This window comes from Canis aureus, chromosome X, assembly GCF_053574225.1.
Source record: "Canis aureus isolate CA01 chromosome X, VMU_Caureus_v.1.0, whole genome shotgun sequence".
Lineage (NCBI taxonomy): Eukaryota > Metazoa > Chordata > Mammalia > Carnivora > Canidae > Canis > Canis aureus.
This window is the reverse complement of record NC_135649.1, coordinates 39,169,616-39,190,992: the sequence shown is the minus strand read 5'-3', so window position 1 is coordinate 39,190,992 and position 21,377 is coordinate 39,169,616. Positions and strand designations below refer to the sequence as shown.

Sequence of the window (21,377 nt, the reverse complement as noted above, 5' to 3'; positions counted from 1 at the left end):
TAGCAGCCACATAGTAGTAGGTGGTAAGAAAATAGAGACTGCATTGAGAAGTGTCTGTTACTATGTATTGGACATCTTTCTGTGCACAGTGCTGTGTTGGGTGCTGTGGCCTCATCAGAAAAATAAATTGCAGTCCCGTGAAGTTTTACACACACAAAGCATTTTTTCTCTTAAAAAGTATGTGTTAGTGTGGAGAATGTAAATGTAAATACATTTAAAAATGTATTTACATTTAAAAATACAAATGTAAATACATTTAAAAATAAGCATTTAAATCTCTGGATAATATGTAGGAAACCCAGAGGTTACCTGTTTGGAAAATGGGGAACTGGGCAGATGGAGGATAAGGGGTTGGAAGGAAACATTTCATTATATGCAATTTTATATTTGATTTTTGAATCCTATTAATGTATTACTTTTTCAGAAAAATAATAAATTAAAATTAAGATCTTAAAGTTAATTGTGGTATTTTAAAAGAAATAACCTATATGTGGTTTACATAAAAATTTATTTCTCTGTGTTCTAGTTATCAAAATACTGTGTCTTGAAACTTAGGATCAAATAAGAGACTAATAATGTTTGAAAAATCACTAAACTTGATTTCTAAACTTTCTTCTACATTTACAGGTGATGGTAAATTCTGCAGCAGTTGCAGCTTCCTGTGCCAATAATATTCCAGCTCCAGTCTTACTTAACTGTGCAGCAGCTAATCAAGCTAGTAGTACCACTTCAGTTTCCTCACAGAATGCTATACAGCCTCTATTTGTATCTCCCCCTATACAAGGCAGACCAGGTAGGTTATTAGTGGTTGCTTACTTTGGGAAGCCTCTTTTCCTATTCATAAACATTCATACAACAGTTCTGGTGATTAGGTGGGATTACTTTAATTTCTAGTATTAAATTTATTTAACCTGCTTAATAAAGTATGTTCTGTATTTGGAGGATCCATGAGATTTGTGAGCCAGAGTCTCAAATTTTTTCTTGCAAATTTGGCTTTTTATTTTTTGCAAATTTGGCTTTGATATGATTTTGTACCTATTGTTTTGCTACCCTACTGAAAATTTAGAGGATTTTACTAGTTTCTTAAACTTTGAGTTAAGTTTTATTATACAGGAATTAAACTAGAGGTGTTTCACACTTCACAGAATTTTCATTCCTAAAATGTCTGCTGTAAAATACATTTGTATTTAATGAATCATTTCCCCATGAATGTTGTAAGAAAGAATATAGGCACTAGAATTTAAGACATTTAGATTAGAATTTTGGTTTTACAACTCACTACCTATGTAATTTTGGACAAGGTATTGAGCCTTTCTTACCTATGAGCTTGGGGGTACTGGTAGTACCAATTTATGAACTGGTTGTGAAATTCCAGTGAGTTAATATAATTTAGAATTCTGGGAAGGTGGTAGCAATAACAACAGCTATTTAATCTGAGTCTTCAAATAAAAATGGAAATAGCAAAACCAAAACCCATACATAACATTTACAATAAAACGAGGTGACAAGGTATCCCTATGAACCCCAAAACTTAAGCAGGTAGGGGCAAACCAGCAGTCACAAGATCTGTATGCTATCAGGATCTTTGTGGGAGCCAGAACATGGAAGCATTGGGGATGTTGTCTGATGGACCTAAGAACAGAAGGCTCCCCAGAATTGCTAATAAGAATTCACTGGATGGGATCCCTCGGTGGCGCAGCGGTTTGGCGCCTGCCTTTGGCCCAGGGCGCGATCCTGGAGACCCGGGATCGAATCCCACATCAGGCTCCCTGTGCATGGAGCCTGCTTCTCCCTCTGCCTATGTCTCTGCTTCTCTCTCTCTCTCTCGTGACTATCATAAATAAATAAAAAAATTAAAAAAAAAAAAAAGAATTCACTGGAAAGTGGGGCGGCCAGTTTGGAAGGAACAGCTAAGACTGGGAAGTGATTTGACTTCTCCCAGTACTAAGTAATTGCTTTGGGTACATGGTAAAAGGACTTGAAAAACTCTGGAGCAATCTGGCACCTAAGAACCCTCAAAACTGACCTGCCAGGGCTCCCTTTTAGGATAGTATTCTTCACTGGGAGAAACTGCTAGGAGTGGAATGGGAAGTGATTGGGATAGGGGAAAAGAACATCTCCAGACCAAAGCTGAGAAGAACAGAGCCATGGAATCCTAGAAAGCAGTCATGTTTTTGAACATGACAGAAAAACAAAACTACTCTGTATCCACTTCGTTCTGAAGTTCATGAATAATAATTTCACATAGTAAAGAAAAAGCATCAAGGTGAAATCCTATACAAAGATGTTTAAGGAACAAAAAAAAATAATATCCCTATAGACAGTAAAAGTATGTTGGAAATACGTCCACCAAACTAAACCAACTAAACAGCTATTTCAGAATGAGCTAAAGATATAAATAATGTAATAAAACATTAAAGAATAACTGGAATTAAACTAAAATCTTAAGAATAGCATCAGAATTAGAAAAACTCAAATGAAGTGACAACTCTGGAAAGCATTAAAAATGGCAGTCATTTCAGTAATGAAGACTAAATGATAAAGAACATGATCAAGTATATACAACAGATAAGCCTTAAAAATGTAAGAAGGGGGTGGTATCTAGAATGAAGAAAAGGAAGATAAAGATTCAAAAGTGACTTAAAGTTGGGCAAAGGAGATCAAACAGTGATAGAAATCTCTGAAGAAGAAAACCAAAGTAAGAGAAAAGAACAGATACTGAAAACTAAAATTCAGAAAACTTTACCTGAAATTAAAAACTTTATAGAATGAAACAATACTCTGCACACCTGAAAATACCAACCCAGAACAGCCAACACCAAGCCAATTGTAGTAAAATAACTGGATGTTTAAGTCTTTTGATTATCCAGATAAAAGAGCCTATGGAATATAAAGGAAATAAAATGATAATCATCAAACTTTGACAGTATTGCTTCATACTAGAAGAAAATGGAGTAACATTTAAAATAAGGAATGTGTAAACCAAACATTTTATATCCAACCAAAACTGATTTTCAAGCCTAAAAAGGTAGTAGTATTTCAGAGAATATCATTTGCATGAACCCTTCCTGAAGATTCTACTAAAGCTATGATGTCAAGCAAGGTAATCACTAGCCACATGTGAAAACTTGTTTTAATTAAGTACAATGAAATAAAATCCTCACGCTCACTTGCACAAACCACAGCCAAATGCTCAAAGCCACATGTGGCCAGTGGCTAGTGTATCGGACAGCACAGATGAAGAAGATTTCTATTATCATGGAAAGTTGTATTAGATGAACTTCAGTGTACCAGAGAATTAGTTGACTTTTAGACTACCAAAACAATTAAAGAAATCAACACCTAAGATCTAATGGTAAGTATTAAATGTATAATGACCTAAAGAATTAAGAAAATGAGGCCGAGCTGTGGCCAGTGGTGCTGACATCGGCGGCTGGGCTGGTGACCTCATCGCACTGACGGAGGCTGGGCCAGGGGCGGGGAGATGCCCCCCACTGCCTGCCCTCTGTTGTGTGCGCCTCCACGTCACAGCCGGCCTCATCTCCCTGGAGACAGTGAAAGGCAAGATTCAGGCCCTGCAGCAGCAGGCGGACAAGGCAGGGCCGAGCTGCACACCAATTGCAAGCGGTGCAAGAAAGCTGAAGCAGATGTGGCAGCTCTCAGTTGACGCATCCAGCTTGTGGAGGAGGAGCTGGACAGGGCTCAGGAGTGACTAGCCACAGAAGCTGGAAGAGGCAGAAAAGGCTGCGTATGAGAGCAAGAGAGGAATGAAGGTGATAGAAAACTGGGCCATGAAAAAAAAAAACGGGCCATGAAAGATGAGAAGATGGAGATTCAGGAAATGCAGCTCAAAGAGGCCAAGCACATCGCTGAGGAGGCCGACCGAAAGTAGGAGGCGGTGGCTTATAAATTGGTCATCCTGGAGGACTAGCTGGAGAGGGTGGAGGAGCATGCTGAGGTGTCTGAACTAAAATGTAGTAACCTAGAAGAAGAACTCAAGAATGTCACTGACAATCTGAAGTCACTCGATGCTGCGTCTGAAGTTTCTGAAAAGGACGATAAATAAGAAGAAATCAAACTTTTGTGTGACAAACTGAAAGAGGCCGAGACCTGTGCTGAATTTGCAGAGAGAATGGTTGCAAAACTGGAAAAGACCATTGGTGACCTGGAAGAAAAGCTTTCCCAGGCCAAGGAAGAGAATATGGGCTTACATCAGACACTAAACGAACTTAACTGTATATAACCAAAACAGAAGAGTCTTGTTCTGACAGAAACTCCAGAGCTCCGTGTCTTTCTCTTCTCTTGTAAGAAGTTTCTTTTGCTAATGAATCTTTGCTTTGCTGGAAATGTCAAGCAAATTACAAATACATGACCAAATATTTTGTATCAGAGAAGCTTTGAGCACCAGTTAAATCTAATTCCTTCCGTTTTTCAAATGGCACCAGCTTTTTCAGCTCTATTTTTATCCTTAAGTTGCATTTATTCATAAGATAGGCAGGGTATTTCATATTGAGCATAACTCTTTTAAGACTGAGGGCATTTGGTTCCTGGGAGAATAGACAACCCTACACTTTCAAAAACAACTCCAGTATCTAGTCATGGGTCAACTTAAAAGGCCAAGGAATATATAACCTTCTGGGCCACTGTTGGTCACATGACAGGTAGCCAGGGACCATCACATTATAATATGAGTAAGGATTTTCCATCCAGAGCAAATAAAGAAAACAAAACAAAACAAAGCCGGGGGAGGGGGGCTGGCTTTGTGGGAAGTCATAAACCATAGAAAGATTAACTTAATCATCTTGGCCCTTTCCCACACTCCACAATACAGAACAAACATCCTCTGAGTAGTCAGCATGACAATACTTAGGAAATAATCATAATAATTACCCAAATATTTTCTAGATAGATCCTTGATGTTATGCTCTTCTACATGTTCCTTTCATTCTAAAGTTGGTCTCTGAGGATCAGATAGCTTATTCCTTTTTTTTAAGATTTTATTTATTTATTCATGAGAGACACATGGGGTTGGGGGGGGCAGAGACATAGGCAGAGGGAGAAGCAAGCTCCATGCAGGGAGCCCAATGGGGGACTCGATCCTGGGACTCCAGGATTATGCCCTGGGCCAAAGGCAGGCGCTCAACCACTGGTCCACCCAGGGATTCCGATAGCTTATTCCAATAATGACCCATGCTTGTCTGTTCTGATCTGAGACCATCTACTCAGCAGGAATAAGTGTGGTAGAATCCAGTCTTATTTAGAGAAGTTCTATCCAGAAGACCACTAGCCATCAATAACTGAGTAGTTCTTAACAAATAGTGGGCGGAAGGGGCCTCTCTGACAGCAAAGTAGAGATAAAGTAATTGGCCTAGTTTCATTTATTTTATAATTCAGGGAATGGCAAACTGAGGATTTACTTATGTAGGACTTTAATTCCTTCTTTAGGACCAAGTTAATAAAAGACCAAGAAACTCCTGATTAAACTGGATATGGAGTATTTTGTAGGCAGGGCTGTACATTTTGGCTTAGTTGAAATTTCTGCTTTCTTGTTTAACATCTCAGCTGAAATATTCCACATTCCCCAGCAGTGTGGGGGCCAACTCAAGTTTACAATTCTGACAAAATTATCCTGCTTCTAGCTTATCCAAATATTCTGCCCCTCACTCCTATTTATTAAGCATCACACTACCCAGAAGGTACACTAGCAAATTGTGCAATTGAATAAAACCCACACTTTTCATTTAGATTCTTAGAAACTGTATCATATGTAATAGTGTACTTCTACATTTTGGTCAAATTTTTACATAAACTGTAAAAAAAAAAATAAGACAATGAGGCCTAACAGGTGGAGACTATACTATGTAATGGCAATATCCTTATGTTTGGACAATGTAGATATTGTATAACTATTTTTAAAAATAGAGTTGAGAGACCATGTGCCAAGCATTTTTAATCCTCTCAATAATCATATGAGGTTCTTGTAACTAGATAATCAGATTGTTATTCTGTTATTCTGAGACTGTGATGTTGGCTAAAACAAACGAGTGAGTGTATGATATTCTAATCTTATTACCTTGTGCCCTTGCAAACCAGGAGCCTCAGTATGGAAGAAAGGTAATATGAATATAATAAGGCTAAAGAAAACATTTATGGTCTCAAATTTGAATTGGAAGTATCAATATAAATTCAGGTATTTTGGAGGAGGGGCAAGATGGCGGAAGAGTAGGGTCCCCAAATCACCTGTCCGCACCAAATTACCTAGATAACCTTCAAATCATCCTGAAAACCTACGAATTCGGCTTGAGATTTAAAGAGAGAACAGCTGAAACGCTACAGTGAGAAGAGTTCGTGCTTCTATCAAGGTAGGAAGACTGGGGAAAAAGAAATAAACAAAAGGCCTCCAAGGAGGAGGGGCCATGTGAGGAGCCGGGCTAAGGCCGGGGCGAGCGCCCCCAGGACAGGAGAGCCCCATCCCGGAGAAGCAGGAGCTGCACCAATCTTCCCAGGTGGAAAGGCACCTGCAGGGAGTTAGAGCAAGACCCAGGAGGGCGGGGATGCCCTTAGGCTCCCGGGGACACTAACAGACACCTGCAGCCGGCACAGGAGAGTGTGCCGAGCTCCCTAAGAGCTGCAGCGCGCACACGGTGGGACCCGGGAGCAGCTCGGAGGGGCTCTGGCGGCGGCTCCGCTGAGGGGACTGCGCAGCTCTGGGAGCAGCTCAGCAGCGGCGGCTCCGGCAGAGGAAGAGGCTCCGTGCAGAGGGGGCTGTGCGGCTCAGGAGCAGCTCTCGGAGGGGCTCGGGCGGCGGCTCTGCAGAGAGGTGGCTGCGCGGCCAGGAGCGCGAATTCAACAGCACAGACCGGGAGCACAGGGCGCCGGACACAGCCCAGGATCCAGCCTCCCCCCAGGACAGGCAGAGGCCAGGAGGGCCCAGGACAGCAAGGACGCTCGTGCCCTGAGCCGAGCAGATCAACGGCCCCGCCCTAGGAGCCTCCAGGCCCTGCAGATGGAGTAGTTCCTGCGGGAGCTGAATCCAGGTTTCCAGAGCTGCCGTGGCCACTGGGGTTGTTCCTTCTGCGGCCTCACGGGGAAACAACCCCCACTGAGCCCTGCACCAGGCAGGGGGCAGAGCAGCTCCCCTAAGTGCTAACACCTGAAAATCAGCACAACAGGCCCCTCCCCCAGAAGACCAGCTAGACGGACAAGTTCCAGGGGAAGTCAAGGGACTTAAAGTATACAGAATCAGAAGATACTCCCCCGTGTTTTTTTTTCTTTTTGATTTCTGATTGCTTCCCCCCACCCTTTTTTTTCACCTTTCTTTTTCTCTTTTTCTTCTTTTTTCCTTTTTTTCTTCCTTTTCTCTTTCCTTTTTCTCTTTTCCTTCCTTCTCTCTCTCTCTTTTTCTCCTTTTCCCAATACAACTTGTTTTTGGCCACTCTGCACTGAGCAAAATCACTAGAAGGAAAACCTCACCTCAAAAGAAAGAATCAGAAACAGTCCTCTCTCCCACAGAGTTACAAAATCTGGATTACAATTCAATGTCAGAAAACCAATTCATAAGCACTATTACACAGCTACTGGTGGCTCTAGAAAAAAGCATAAAGGACTCAAGAGACTTCATGACTGCAGAATTTAGATCCAATCAGGCAGAAATTAAAAATCAATTGAATGAGATGCAATCCAAACTAGAAGTCCTAAGGACGAGGGTTAGCAAGGTGGAAGAACGAGTGAGTGACATAGAAGACAAGTTGATGGCAAAGAGGGAAACTGAGGAAAAAAGAGACAAACAATTAAAAGACCATGAAGATAGATTAAGGGAAATAAACGACGGCCTGAGGAAGAAAAACCTACGTTTAATTGGTGTTCCCGAGGGCGCCGAAAGGGACAGAGGGCCAGAATATGTATTTGAACAAATCATACCTGAAAACTTTCCTAATCTGGGAAGGGAAACAGACATTCAGATCCGGGAAATAGATACGCCCCTAAAATCAATAAAAACCGTTCAACACCTCGACATTTAATAGTGAAGCTTGCAAATTCCAAAGATAAAGAGAAGATCCTTAAAGCAGCAAGAGACAAGAAATCCCTGACTTTTATGGGGAGGAATATTAGGGTAATAGCAGACCTCTCCACAGAGACCTGGCAGGCCAGAAAGGGCTGGCAGGATATATTATTTACGGTCCTAAATGAGAAGAACATGCAACCAAGTATACTTTATAGAGCAAGGCTCTCATTCAAAATGGAAGGAGAGATAAAGAGCTTCCAAGACAGGCAGGAACTGAAAGAATATGTGACCTCCAAACCAGCTCTGCAAGAAATTTTAAGGGGGACTCTTAAAATTCCCCTTTAAGAAGAAGTTCAGTGGAATAATCCACAAAAACAAGGACTGAATAGATATCATGATGACACTAAACTCATATCTGTCAATAGTAACTCTGAACGTGAACAGGCTTAATGACCCCATCCAAAGGCGCAGGGTTTCAGACCAGATAAAAAAGCAGGACCCATCTATTTGCTGTCTACAAGAGACTCATTTTAGACAGACGGACACCTACAGCCTGAAAATAAAAGGTTGGAGAACCATTTACCATTCGAATGGTCCTCAAAAGAAAGCAGCATTCGAATGGTCCTCAAAAGAAAGCAGGGGTAGCCATCCTTATATCAGATAAACTAAAACTTACCATGAAGACTGTAGTGAGAGATGAAGAGGGACACTATCTCATACTTAAAGGATCTATCCAAGAGGACTTAACAATCCTCAATATATATGCCCCGAATGTGGGAGCTGCCAAATATTTAAACCAATTAATAACCAAAGTGAAGAAATACTTAGATAATAATACACTTATACTTGGTGACTTCAATTTAGCTCTTTCTACATTCGATAGGTCTTCTAAGCACAACATCTCCAAAGAAACAAGAGCTTTAAATGATACACTGGACCAGATGGATTTCACAGATATCTACAGAACTTTACATCCAAACTCAACTGAATACACATTCTTCTCAAGTGCACATGGAACTTTCTCCAGAATAGACCACATATTGGGTCACAAATCGGTTCTGAACCGATACCAAAAGATTGGGATCATCCCCTGCATATTCTCAGACCATAATGCCTTGAAATTAGAACTAAATCACAAGAAGAAGTTTGGAAGGACCTCAAACACGTGGAGGTTAAGGACCATCCTGCTAAAAGATGAAAGGGTCAACCAGGAAATTAAGGAAGAATTAAAAAGATTCATGGAAACTAATGAGAATGAAGATACAACCGTTCAAAATCTTTGGGATGCAGCAAAAGCCGTCCTAAGGGGGAAATACATCGCAATACAAGCATCCATCCAAAAACTGGAAAGAACTCAAATACAAAAGCTAACCTTACACCTAAAGGAGCTAGAGAAAAAACAGCAGATTGACCTCACGCCCAGCAGAAGAAGAGTTAATTAAAATTCGAGCAGAACTCAACGAAATCGAGACCAGAACTGTGGAACAGATCAACAGAACCAGGAGTTGGTTCTTTGAAAGAATTAATAAGATAGATAAACCATTAGCCAACCTTATTAAAAAGAAGAGAGAGAAGACTCAAATTAATAAAATCATGAATGAGAAAGGAGAGATCACTACCAACACCAAGGAAATACAAACGATTTTAAAAACATATTATGAATAGCCATATGCCAATAAATTAGGCAATCTAGAAGAAATGGATGCATTCCTGGAAAGCCACAAACTACCAAAACTAGAACAGGAAGAAATAGGAAACCTGAACAGGCCAATAACCAGGGAGGAAATTGAAGCAGTCATCAAAAACCTCCCAAGACACAAGAGTCCAGGGCCAGATGGCTTCCCAGGGGAATTCTATCAAACGTTTAAAGAAGAAATCATACCTATACTACTAAAGCTGTTTGGAAAGATAGAAAGAGATGGAGTACTTCCAAATTCGTTCTATGAGGCCAGCATCACCTTAATTCCAAAACCAGACAAAGACCCCACCAAAAAGGAGAATTACCAATATTCCTGATGAACAAGGATGCAAAAATTCTCAACAAGATACTGGCCAATAGGATCCAACATCACATTAAGAAAATTATTCACCATGACCAAGTAGGATTTATCCCCGGGACACAAGGCTGGTTCAACACTCGTACAACAATCAATGTGATTCATCATATCAGCAAGAGAAAAACCAAGAACCATATGATCCTCTCATTAGATGCAGAGAAAGCATTTGACAAAATACAGCATCCATTCCTGATCAAAACTTCAGAGTGTAGGGATAGAGGGAACATTCCTCGACATCTTAAAAGCCATCTGCCAAAAGCCCAGAGCAAATATCATTCTCAATGGGGAAGCTTTGGGAGCCTTTCCCCTAAGATCAGGAACAAGACAGGGATGTCCACTCTCACCACTGCTATTCAACATAGTACTGGAAGTCCTAGTCTCAGCAATCAGACAACAAAAAGACATTAAAGGCATTCAAATTGGCAAAGAAGAAGTCAAACTCTCCCTCTTTGCCGATGACATGATACTCTACATAGAAAACCCAAAAACCTCCACCCCAAGATTGCTAGAACTCATACAGCAATTTGGTAGCATGGCAGGATACAAAATCAATGCCCAGAAATAAATGGCATTTCTAGACACTAACAATGAGACTGAAGAAAGAGAAATTAAGGATACAATCCCATTTACAATTGTACCCAAAAGCATAAGATACCTAGGAATAAACCAAACCAAAGGGGTAAAGGATCTATACCCTAAAAACTATAGAACACTTCTGAAAGAACTTGAGGAAGACACAAAGAGATGGAAAAATATTCCATGCTCATGGATTGGCAGAAATAATATTGTGAAAATGTCAATGTTACCTAGGGCAATTTACACGTTTAATGCAATCCCTATCAAAATACCATGGACTTTCTTCAGAGAGTTAGAACAAATTATTTTAAGATTTGTGTGGAATCAGAAAAGACCCCGAATAGCCAGGGGAATTTTTTAAAAAGAAAACCATATCTGGGGGCATCACAATGCCAGATTTCAGGTTGTACTACAAAGCTGTGGTCATCAAGACAGTGTGGTACTGGCACAAAACCAGACACATAGATCAATGGAACAGAAGAGAGAACCCAGAATTGGACCCTCAACTTTATGGTCAACTAATATTCGATAAAGGAGGAAAGACTATTCATTGGAAGACAGTCTCTTCAATAAATGGCTTTGGGAAAATTGGACATCCACATGTAGAAGAATGAAACTAGACCATTCTCTTACACCATACACAAAGATAAACTCAAAATGGATTGAGATCTAAATGTGAGACAAGATTCCATCAAAATCCTAGAGGAGAACACAGGCAACACCCTTTTTGAACTCGGCCACAGTAACTTCTTGCAAGATACATCCACGAAGGCAAAAGAAACAAAAGCAAAAATGAACTATTGGGACTTCATCAAGATAAGAAGCTTTTGCACAGCAAAGGATACAGTCAACAAAACTAAAAGACAACCTACATAATGGGAGAAGATATTTGCAAATGATGTATCAGATAAAGGGCTAGTTTCCAAGATCTATAAAGAACTTATTAAACTCAACACCAAAAATACAAACAATCCAATCATGAAATGGGCAAAAGACATGAAAAGAAATCTCACAGAGGAACACATAGACATGGCCAACATGCATATGAGAAAATGCTCTGCATCACTTGCCATCAGGGAAATACAACTCAAAACCACAATGAGATACCACCTCACACCAGTGAGAATGGGGAACATTAACAAGGCAGGAAACCACAAATGTTGGAGAGGATGCAGAGAAAAGGGAACCCTCTTACACTGTTGGTGGGAATGTGAACTGGTGCAGCCACTCTGGAAAACTGTGTGGAGGTTCCTCAAAGTGTTAAAAACAGACCTGCCCTATGATCCAGCAATTGCACTGTTGGGGATTTACCCCAAAGATTCAGATGCAATGAAACGCCAGTACACTTGCACCCCGATGTTTATAGCAGCAATGTCCACAATAGCCAAACTGTGGAAGGAGCCTCGGTGTCCATTGAAAGATGAATGGATAAAGATGTGGTTTATGTATGGAATGGAATGTTACTCAGCCATTAGAAACGACAAATACCCACCATTTGCTTCAACGTGGATGGAACTGGAGGGTATTATGCTGAGTTAAGTAAGTCAATCGGAGAAGTACAAACAGTGCATGTTCTCATTCATTTGGGGAATATAAATAATAGTGAAAGGGAATATAAGGGAAGGGAGAAGAAATGTGTGGGAAATATCAGAAAGGCAGACAGAACATAAAGACTCCTAACTCTGGAAAACGAACTAGGGGTGGTGGAAGGGGAGGAGGGCGGGGGTTGGGGGTGAGTGGGTGATGGGCACTGAGGTGGACACTTGACGGGATGAGCACTGGGTGTTATTCTGTATGTTGGCAAATTGAACACCAATAAAAATTATTTTATAAAACAATTCAGGTATTTTACTTTTAAATATGTGTGTATTTTCCAGCTCTGTCCAGTGTAAATGCCTGGAAACCATGAATATTCTTACCACTCAAAAAATGTTGTGGTCTTGAAATACCATTTCTAACTTAAAAAAAATAAGCTCTGTGGAGAAATGGTTGCTGATTCCAGGTCTCGGCAGGAAATGTTCAAGATGAGCCTATATCCTTTTGTTATACTAGATAACAAGGAAGCTATCAGAGTACTGGGGCCAATGTCAAAAGAACTCAGGAATCATCTCGACGAGGTTCCCAGTGGCCAAAGATGGAACAAATTGAATCTCAACGATGATAATTGCAGCAAACTGGAACATACCAAATAAGTTAAATTTAAAAGTTAATGATATTTTAAAAATTGCTCACCTTAGGATAAGAAACTAGTTCATTTTCTTAACTGGAAAATGAAGTGAAAGAATCAAGCATTTATCCTGCCTACCTTATATGAACTGTACCACTGGGTAACCAAATAGTAGATGAGGGGAAGTGTTTGTGTATTAGTATTCTTTTTTTTTTAAATTTTATTTACTTATGATAGTCATACAGAGAGAGAGAGGCAGAGACATAGGCAGAGGGAGAAGCAGGCTCCATGCACCAGGAGCCTGATGTGGGATTTGATCCCGGGTCTCGAGGATTGCGCCCTGGGCCAAAGGCAGGTGCCAAACCGCTGCGCCACCCAGGGATCCCGTGTATTAGTATTCTAAGTAATCAGCAAAGGTAAGTATTTTTCGGTCCTACTAAATGCGAATTAAACCGCGATAGTTGTGAAGATTGCAGAAACATTACCTGTAGATGTGTCAAAGGAATCAATTCTGAGTCTGATCCAGTCTTCTGGATCTAGCTGCCTATTTGCATGAAATAGAGAACATAATTGAGATATACCATGAGTATAATCAGGAAAATCCAGACTGTGGGAAACTCAACAGGTCAAGGGGCCCACATCTTCAAAAGAAAAACTGAAAGGAAATGACAGAGATGGAGAAAGGACCAATAGCTTAAAAGAAACTTAAGACATGAACTTCTAAAAGTTATCTAGGGAGGCAGTTTTGGGTGACAAAAGTCTTAAAACCATAGGGGAGTGATTACTGTGAATTTCAGGGTAATGATTAAATTATAGTGGGAGCGAGAGGGTTGTGATTGGGTTGGGACGCAAAGATGTTTTCTGGAATGACTGGCAAAGTTTTATTTCTTGACCTGGATGGTGTCCACCTTAAAATTATTTTGGTTTTCTGTATCTGATTCACTTAAAATTTAAAAATTAAGTGCTTAGTTGGCATAGTGCCTGGAACAAAAACAATTTATGTTCATTAATCACCATAGAAATTTTTCACTGAAAACATTAAGGTAGGCCCTGGTTTTACTACTTTGTGCTAATTGTAAGGAAAAGCATTGGGTGTCTGCTTTACAGACCTCTGAGCTTAAAAAAAAAAAAGACAAGTGAATCAAGCATTGGAGCGCCTCATTTATGTACAGTCATTGAAAACTTACCATTTAAATGCCAGATTATGTTCTGTGTAGATATTTCTTAAACTGTATTTATTTTACTACTTATTCTTTGAGTCTCTCCTCAACCTCAGCTATAACTGCTAGGTTGGCTGCTATTGTTCTTTAACATTCCTTTCACTCCTCTGGATGAAACAACTTGTGTTTCCCATTGTGTTATTCGTGTGTCTCTGGCAGACCCAGCCCATCCTTCATTATGAAGTCACTTCTTATCTGCCAGGCATTTAGATGGCATGGTTGCTTTTAATATGAATCTCCTTATAGGCATTAAATACTGTTAACTGACTTTGGTAACTGTTCCAAGGCTTTTGTTAGGGCCGGGACTAGTGACTAATTTGCCCTGGGTGCAAAATTTAAGACCATGCCAAAAAAAAAAAAAAAAAAAAAAAAAAAAACCTACAGTAATTAAGGTAAAATAATACTTCAGTGTACTTTTTTTGTTGTTGTTAGAACATGTGTGTGTGCACACAAGCTGGGTGGAGGAGGGTGGAGGGACAGAGGGAGAAGGAGAGAATCTTAAGCAGGCTAAATGCCCAGCACAGAGCCTGATGTGGGGCTCGATCTCATGACTCTGAGATCATGACCTGAGCTGAAATCAAAGAGTTGGATGCTTAACTTACTAAGCCACCCAGGTGCCCCTAATATATATATATATTTTAATCAAGAGTAATGCAAAAAAAAAAAAATCCATGGTAAAGTATCAAAATTAAAGACAGGGTCTATGGGCCAAGCTTAGGGTGAGTTGAGTGAGGTACTCTTGAGATCATGCAAATGCAAGCTTGGATCCTGTCTTTATTTATAATTTTATTTTTTTTTAATTTTTATTTATTTATGATAGTCACACAGAGAGAGAGAGGCAGAGACACAGGCAGAAGGAGAGGCAGAGACACAGGCAGAGGGAGAAGCAGGCTCCATGCACCGGGAGCCTGACGTGGGATTCAATCCTGGGTCTCCAGGATCGCGCCCTGGGTCAAAGGCAGGCGCTAAACCACTGCGCCACCCAGGGATCCCTATTTATAATTTTAATATTTTTACTAATCATGGATCTTTTTATACATTATATTGGTGGCCTCTTGAATTTTGTGCCTCACTGCACCTAAACCCCACCCCCACTCCCACCCTTTGATCTGTAGAATATATATGAATATATATTCATATGTTCTATCTGCAACATCCTGAAACACTGCAGCTTCAGTGACAGGGGAAATAAGCATTTTGAATGCACTACGTTTGTTTCTATTAATATTTTAGTGAAGTTTGTACTGTTTTGGAGCTATCCCTTAAATTCTACCTGTTAAACCTATAGAGCCCTGTTAAGTTTACAAATGAGATGCTCAGGTATTTCTAGAGCAATTAGAAATTCTAAAAGCTTTTTCTTAGGAGGCTTACTATGATATGCATTTTCAGGGAAGATGAGTTCAGGTAAAGTAATCTCCAACAATTTTTTTCTGCTTTTGATTCTCTCAGGCCCATGAGAACTTCCTTAGCTATCTCCATGTCTAGTAGTTGGTTTTTACCTAGTGGTCATAATCACATTCTGCTATCTATAGCTAATTGCTAACTTAACTTTTTAAAAAACGGTGTGATTTGAGTGCTAGTTTAAAAGGACTATAAGTGTAGCTTTGTTGGAGAAGCCATTTTTTTTTATAGAAAACAAATTGATAAAGCCTTTAGAATATTTGGATATACTCTAAAAATTAAATGCCTCTTCCAAATCTGTGAAAGTGGAGATTTCTACATACATGATGAAACTCCAGAACAGTTGAGCAAGTTTTAAAATTTTACTGTTTAATTTAGATACAGAATCATTTTTGGGTGCCCAGTTCTGAGTTTTGACAATGCATAGAATTGTTTAACCACTGCCAAAATCAAGACAGTTTCATCATCCCTGAAGAATTCTTTTTAAGATTTTATTTATTTATTCATGAGAGAGACCAAGAAAGAGACAGAGACATAGGCAGAGGGAGAAGCAGGCTCCATGCAGGGAGCCTGATGCGGAACTCGATCCTGGACCCCAGGATCATGCACTGAGCCGAAGTCAGATGCTCAACCACTGAGCTACCTAGGCATCCCAAGAATTGTTTATCCAGGTTTTAAATCACCCTAAGACATCTCTGATCATTGTTAACCTGTAATTGTGTAAAGGGTGTAGATAAGTATATTTATGTTGGTGAATGAAAGCAATATGGAATATTTCTAATACTTGACCTTAAATTCCTCTTGCTAAATTACCAAAATCAGCTTGTGTGCACTGTTCCTGTACCAAATTAAGTGTTCTAAAACTCTGAACTTAAATCTTTATTGAATGAGACTAAACTTTGTGTACTTCTCAGGGTTAAAATTATAGTGCAGGTAACACAGTTAATTGGCTAAAATGATTCAGTTGAAGGGTTGTGTCATTGATCTTTAGTCAAATTTAACAAATTTACCTGGTATGTGTATAGGAGAAACTTATATTTACTGTGTTGGAACATCATTTCCTTTATCTTTGTAGAGGAAGAATTTATTCATATTTAAACATAATTGTACTTGAATTTCTTATGTCAAAAATTGGAACTCCTGAATGAATATTGTTTTTAAACTATAGCCATAGGTATAGAAAGTTAAAGGGATAAGATATTTCATCTAGCCTTAGATTCTGTGTGTCCTTAGAAATGGAACTGTCCTGGTTTAGAATGCCCTATATTCTAGTATTGATGCTACCAAATAGAAACCTTCAAGGATTACTTAAATCTGTAATCTGTAATTTAGTCTCTCTTATTAGCTTCTACATTTTAGGATTTTACTAAGAATGGCAGATGGCCGAAAACATCCTTAACTTTGTATTAAGCTAAGTAAAAATTTTGCTTTAATGGTATTTCACTTATGTACCCATTGGCTGATATTTTTTAAAGTCTTGATACTCAAAACTCTGCAACTTCCGGTTTTCTCCTTTTAATTTCAAGTAATTACTGTAACTCAAAATAACCTATAATGAACTCCCAGTTTCAACTGGCATGTCTAAGAATGTGGGCAATTCATCTTCTAAGTTTTTGTTCTTAAAGTCAAACTGTAAGAATTAGAATTGTTTGGCCATATTGGGGACCCAAAAGAAGTAGAAGATGAACTACTGCTTATAAGGCATTAGTTGTACATTGCTATTTTGTTTTTCTTTTTTAGTGATTGCTTCACCATCCTATCCATACCTTCCTGCTCCTATTCGTGCTGCTGCTGCTTTACCACCTCCACCTCCTCCTCTTGAGGTCGGAGAGGCTTCAAACTTACCACCACCACCTCCACCTTATTCCTGTGATCCAAGTGGCAGTGATCTGCCTCAGGGTAAGGGGATTTTGAGACTTGCATGAGGATTATTTAGTCTGAATTTTCTTTTTTTCTTAGAGCATATCTTTGGTTGTCCACTGGGGGTAGGATGGGGGGACCAAATGGAAATTGACTGGAGAGCATAATGCTAGGTAAGTAATAACTAAGGAAAGGAAGAACTGAAAGCTGAGAAAAACTTCTCGATAATCAAGAAGTGGATGATTTTTTAGATGGTTTCAGATCTGCCTTGAAGAACATTATCAGCTGAGTATCTTTATTCTCAACTATTTTTTGAAAAACAGGAATTGACTTGATGGGATGAGCACTGGGTGTTATATGTTGGCAAATTGAATTTAAATTTTAAAAAGCAGGAATTGATACCAAAATGTCTCCATTTCTTAAATTCCTACCAGAAGTGTATGAAATTGTTGCAGTTCTTGATGTTTAGGATTCCAGCTAAATTTTGGATTTTGAGAAGTTGGTTTTTGAGAAATTAAGGATCTGATCTGCCTAGGATTTTAGCCATGTCGTCCTGTTTCTTTAGTTAAACTAAGGGATCGCTTTCCATTGGAAGTTCTTTGTTACTCCTCAGTTTGGCAGTGTTTCTCAAAGGAGAATTGTAGTTGAAAGGCATTTTGTAGCTAATTTATACCTCTTTGCTGTAAAATTTTCTGGATTTTTCTAGCTGCTTCTCTATTTCAATTTTTTCAGCTCCTGTATAGTTACCAAGATTTTCAATTCCATGCTGTTCTTTTTCTCTACCTTACAACTTCATTATCACCTTTTTATAAACAATTCCTAAATCTATCTAGCCTTGGCCTCTGAAATTTGTACTTATCTGTAGCTACTTGCTAGACGTTTTCACTTGGCTTTCTTACTTTCATTTCAAACTCCATCTATAATGAAATTCCTTATCTTTTATCTCCCTTTTTTCTTCTTTCCAGGCCACACAAAACATTGACACCTTGGTTTCCTATTGTTACTGGTACTTCATTTCTGCCTGACTTACCCTAATCCTGTCACTCTTTTTTTTTTTCCTGTCACTCTTCTTCTCTTACTTACCTATTCCTGCCTAAGATCTACTCTGTCACCACATAATGCTGATTTTGCATTTCCCAACATTTTATTATGAAAATGTTCAAATATACAGGAAAGTTGAATTTCAAAATGAATGTTCATGTATTCATCACCTAGATTCTATCATTAGCCTTTTTTTCTATCATTAACCTTTAACTGTATTTTCTTTATCACGTATCTGTCCATCTTTTCCTCCATCCATCTCCTTGTCCATCAAGTTATCCATTTTGATTGTGATGTATTCCAAAGTAAATTGTAGACATCAATATTCTTCCTCACAAAAACTTCAGTAGGAGTATCATTAACTAGAGTTTGGAGTTTATTTTTTCTTTTGATGTAAATTGAAAATATAATGCACAAATCTTAAATGTATAATTGCTGAGTTTTGAGAAATGAGTGCATGCACCTTTGTAACCCAAATCTTCATCAAAATATACCATTATCTTCATGCCCCTTCCCGGTATTTTTCCACCTCTACCTCTACTTATCCCCAAGAGGCAGCCACTGTTTGATTTTTTTTCTGTCATAGTTTCACTTGTTTTAGAATTTCATATAAATATACAATATGTAATCTTTATGGAAGGCTTCTTAAACTCTGCATATTTTTTATATTCTTTCATATTGCTGCATATATCAGTAGTCCAATTGCTATTACTGAGTAGTATTCCATTGTATAAAATTTCTTGTTTATTGGTGAACATCTGGGTTATTTCCATTTTGGGGCTTTTATGAATTAGGCTGTGAATATTCTTGTAAAAAGTCTTTATGAACATATGTTTTTATTCCCTTTGAGCATATACCTGGAAGTGGAATTGATGGATCATAGATAGGTGTGTGTTTAGTTTTATAAGAAACTGCTGCTTATTTTTCCAAAGTTGTATCTTATACCTTTCTACTTTTTTTAGATTTTATTTATTTACTTTAGAATAAGCACAAGTGGGGGTAGGGAAGGGCAGAGAGAGAAGCAGACTCCCTGCTGAGCAGGGAGTCTAATATGGGGCTTTATCCCAGGATCGCGAAATAGTGACCTGAGCTGAAGGCAGATCCTTAACCAACTGAGCCACCCAGGTGCCCCTTATCTCTACTTTTGCTAGAACTCTGTGCACCTGATTTTTTTTACTTCTAAACCTTTGCCTAACATATGGTGATCTACTCATTCTTTCCCCTCCAGTCTTTTACCTTCCTATTAACATCAAGTCATTTTCATGATACCCCCATTACATTTTGAAGTGATGTTTTGAGTTTTTATAGTCCCTGTCTTTGCCAACCTTTTTTGAACAGCTGGAGATCTAATTCACATACTATACAAGCCACCCATTTAAAGTGTACAATTTCATGGGTTTCTAGTATATTCACAAATACATACAATCATCACCACTATTTCCAGAACATTTTCATCACCCCAGAAAGAAACCCTTGTACCCATTAACAGTCACCACTTCTTCCCCCCGTTGCCACCACGATTCTACTTTGTATGTCTATAGATTTGCCTATTCTGGACATTTGACATAATATGAATCATGCAATATGTGGTCTTTTGTGACTGGCTTCTTTCACTTAGCACGATATTTTCAAGGTTCATCCATGTTGTAGCATGTATCCATACTTCATTTTTCTTATAGCTGAATAATGTTCTATTGTATAGGTATGCCACATTTTATCATCTATTAGTTGATGCACAATTGGGTGGTTTTCACTTTTTTGCTACTATGAATACTACTACTATGGATATTTGTATTTAAATTTTGTGTGAATACAACACACACACACACACACACACACACACACAAGGAATGGAATCCCATGGATTTACTTCCTCCTGTTATCTCTTAATATTCTTTACCTTAACCTTTAGTCTTTATACTCCTACATAATGGTCAAAATAAAAGCTGATTATTTTAAAATAGTAGTAAACATATCTCTATGTGGGAAGTCTCCAATTTAAAAAGAAGGGTTTTCTGAGAGTTTGTTAATGGGAGTCAAGTTATTTATCAGAATATACATGGATCCCAGATCAGTCGATAACGTACATTTAGAATTACAATTAGAATGCTAAGATTATTCCCTCACCTCCCATACATATAGTTTTTACTTATTTGTGAAATATTTTAAATTCTATGAAGAAGTTTTTATCACTGTAGAATATATATTGAGTTACCTTTCTTATTGCCTCCTCTTTTTGGAAGTTCTAGTGGTGTGGTACGTTAGTCATGTTAAATAAAAGCAAGATGAATTGTTTTCATGCAGTAGTAGTTATGTTAGTAGGCATCATTAATCTTGTCATTAGTAGAGCCTTGGTTTGTATTGTGTAGTAGTTCCATTAATAGAAGACCATTAAGGGAATCCCTGGGTGGCTCAGCAGTTTAGCGCCTGCCTTTGGCCAGGGTGTGATGCTGGAGTCCCGGGATCGAGTCCCACGTCGGGCTCCCTGCACGGGGCCTGCTTCTCCCTCTGCCTGTGTTTCTGCCTCTCTCTCTGTCTCTCATGAATAAATGGATAAAATCTTAAAAAAAAATAGAAGACCATTAAGATTGGTTATGTAGTAAATTGCTTGTCTCAAGATTTTATTCTTGAGATCTCACAAGAAGAAAATGGCTTTACTGGATTTTTTTAAAGATTTTATTTATTTATTCATGAGAGAGACAGAGAGAGAGGCAGGCAGAGACACAGGTAGAGGGAGAAGCAGGCTCCATGCAGGGAGCCCAATGTAGGACTCGATCCCTGGACTTCAGGACCGTGCCCCTAGGCTGAAGGCAGGTCCTAAACTGCTGATCCACCCAGCGATCCCCTACTGGATCCTTTCTAAATATTAGCAGGGTAGTATTCATGTAACATTTACCTAATATTAAGACTAGAAATATTGGTCTTAAAATATATAGAGTACATATTTTATAATTAAACCTTGGATCAGAAAGTGATTTTTACCTATAGTGTCCGATAAATGACTATTTACTACAAGGTAGAATTGAGAGTGGTGTTGATGCGGGAAGACT

General features: G+C 38.9%; 1 protein-coding gene and 1 pseudogene across 1 annotated transcript in view; both read left to right on the top strand.

Annotated features, from left to right (window-relative positions):
• ALG13 (ALG13 UDP-N-acetylglucosaminyltransferase subunit) overlaps positions 1-21,377 on the top strand; it is a 73,139-nt gene that overhangs the window by 45,107 nt on the left and 6,655 nt on the right. The window contains 2 exon segments of the mRNA XM_077888864.1: positions 628-793; positions 17,167-17,325. Of these exon segments, the coding sequence (XP_077744990.1) occupies positions 628-793; positions 17,167-17,325 (325 nt within the window).
• Positions 3,190-6,497, top strand: LOC144308229 (uncharacterized; annotated as a pseudogene).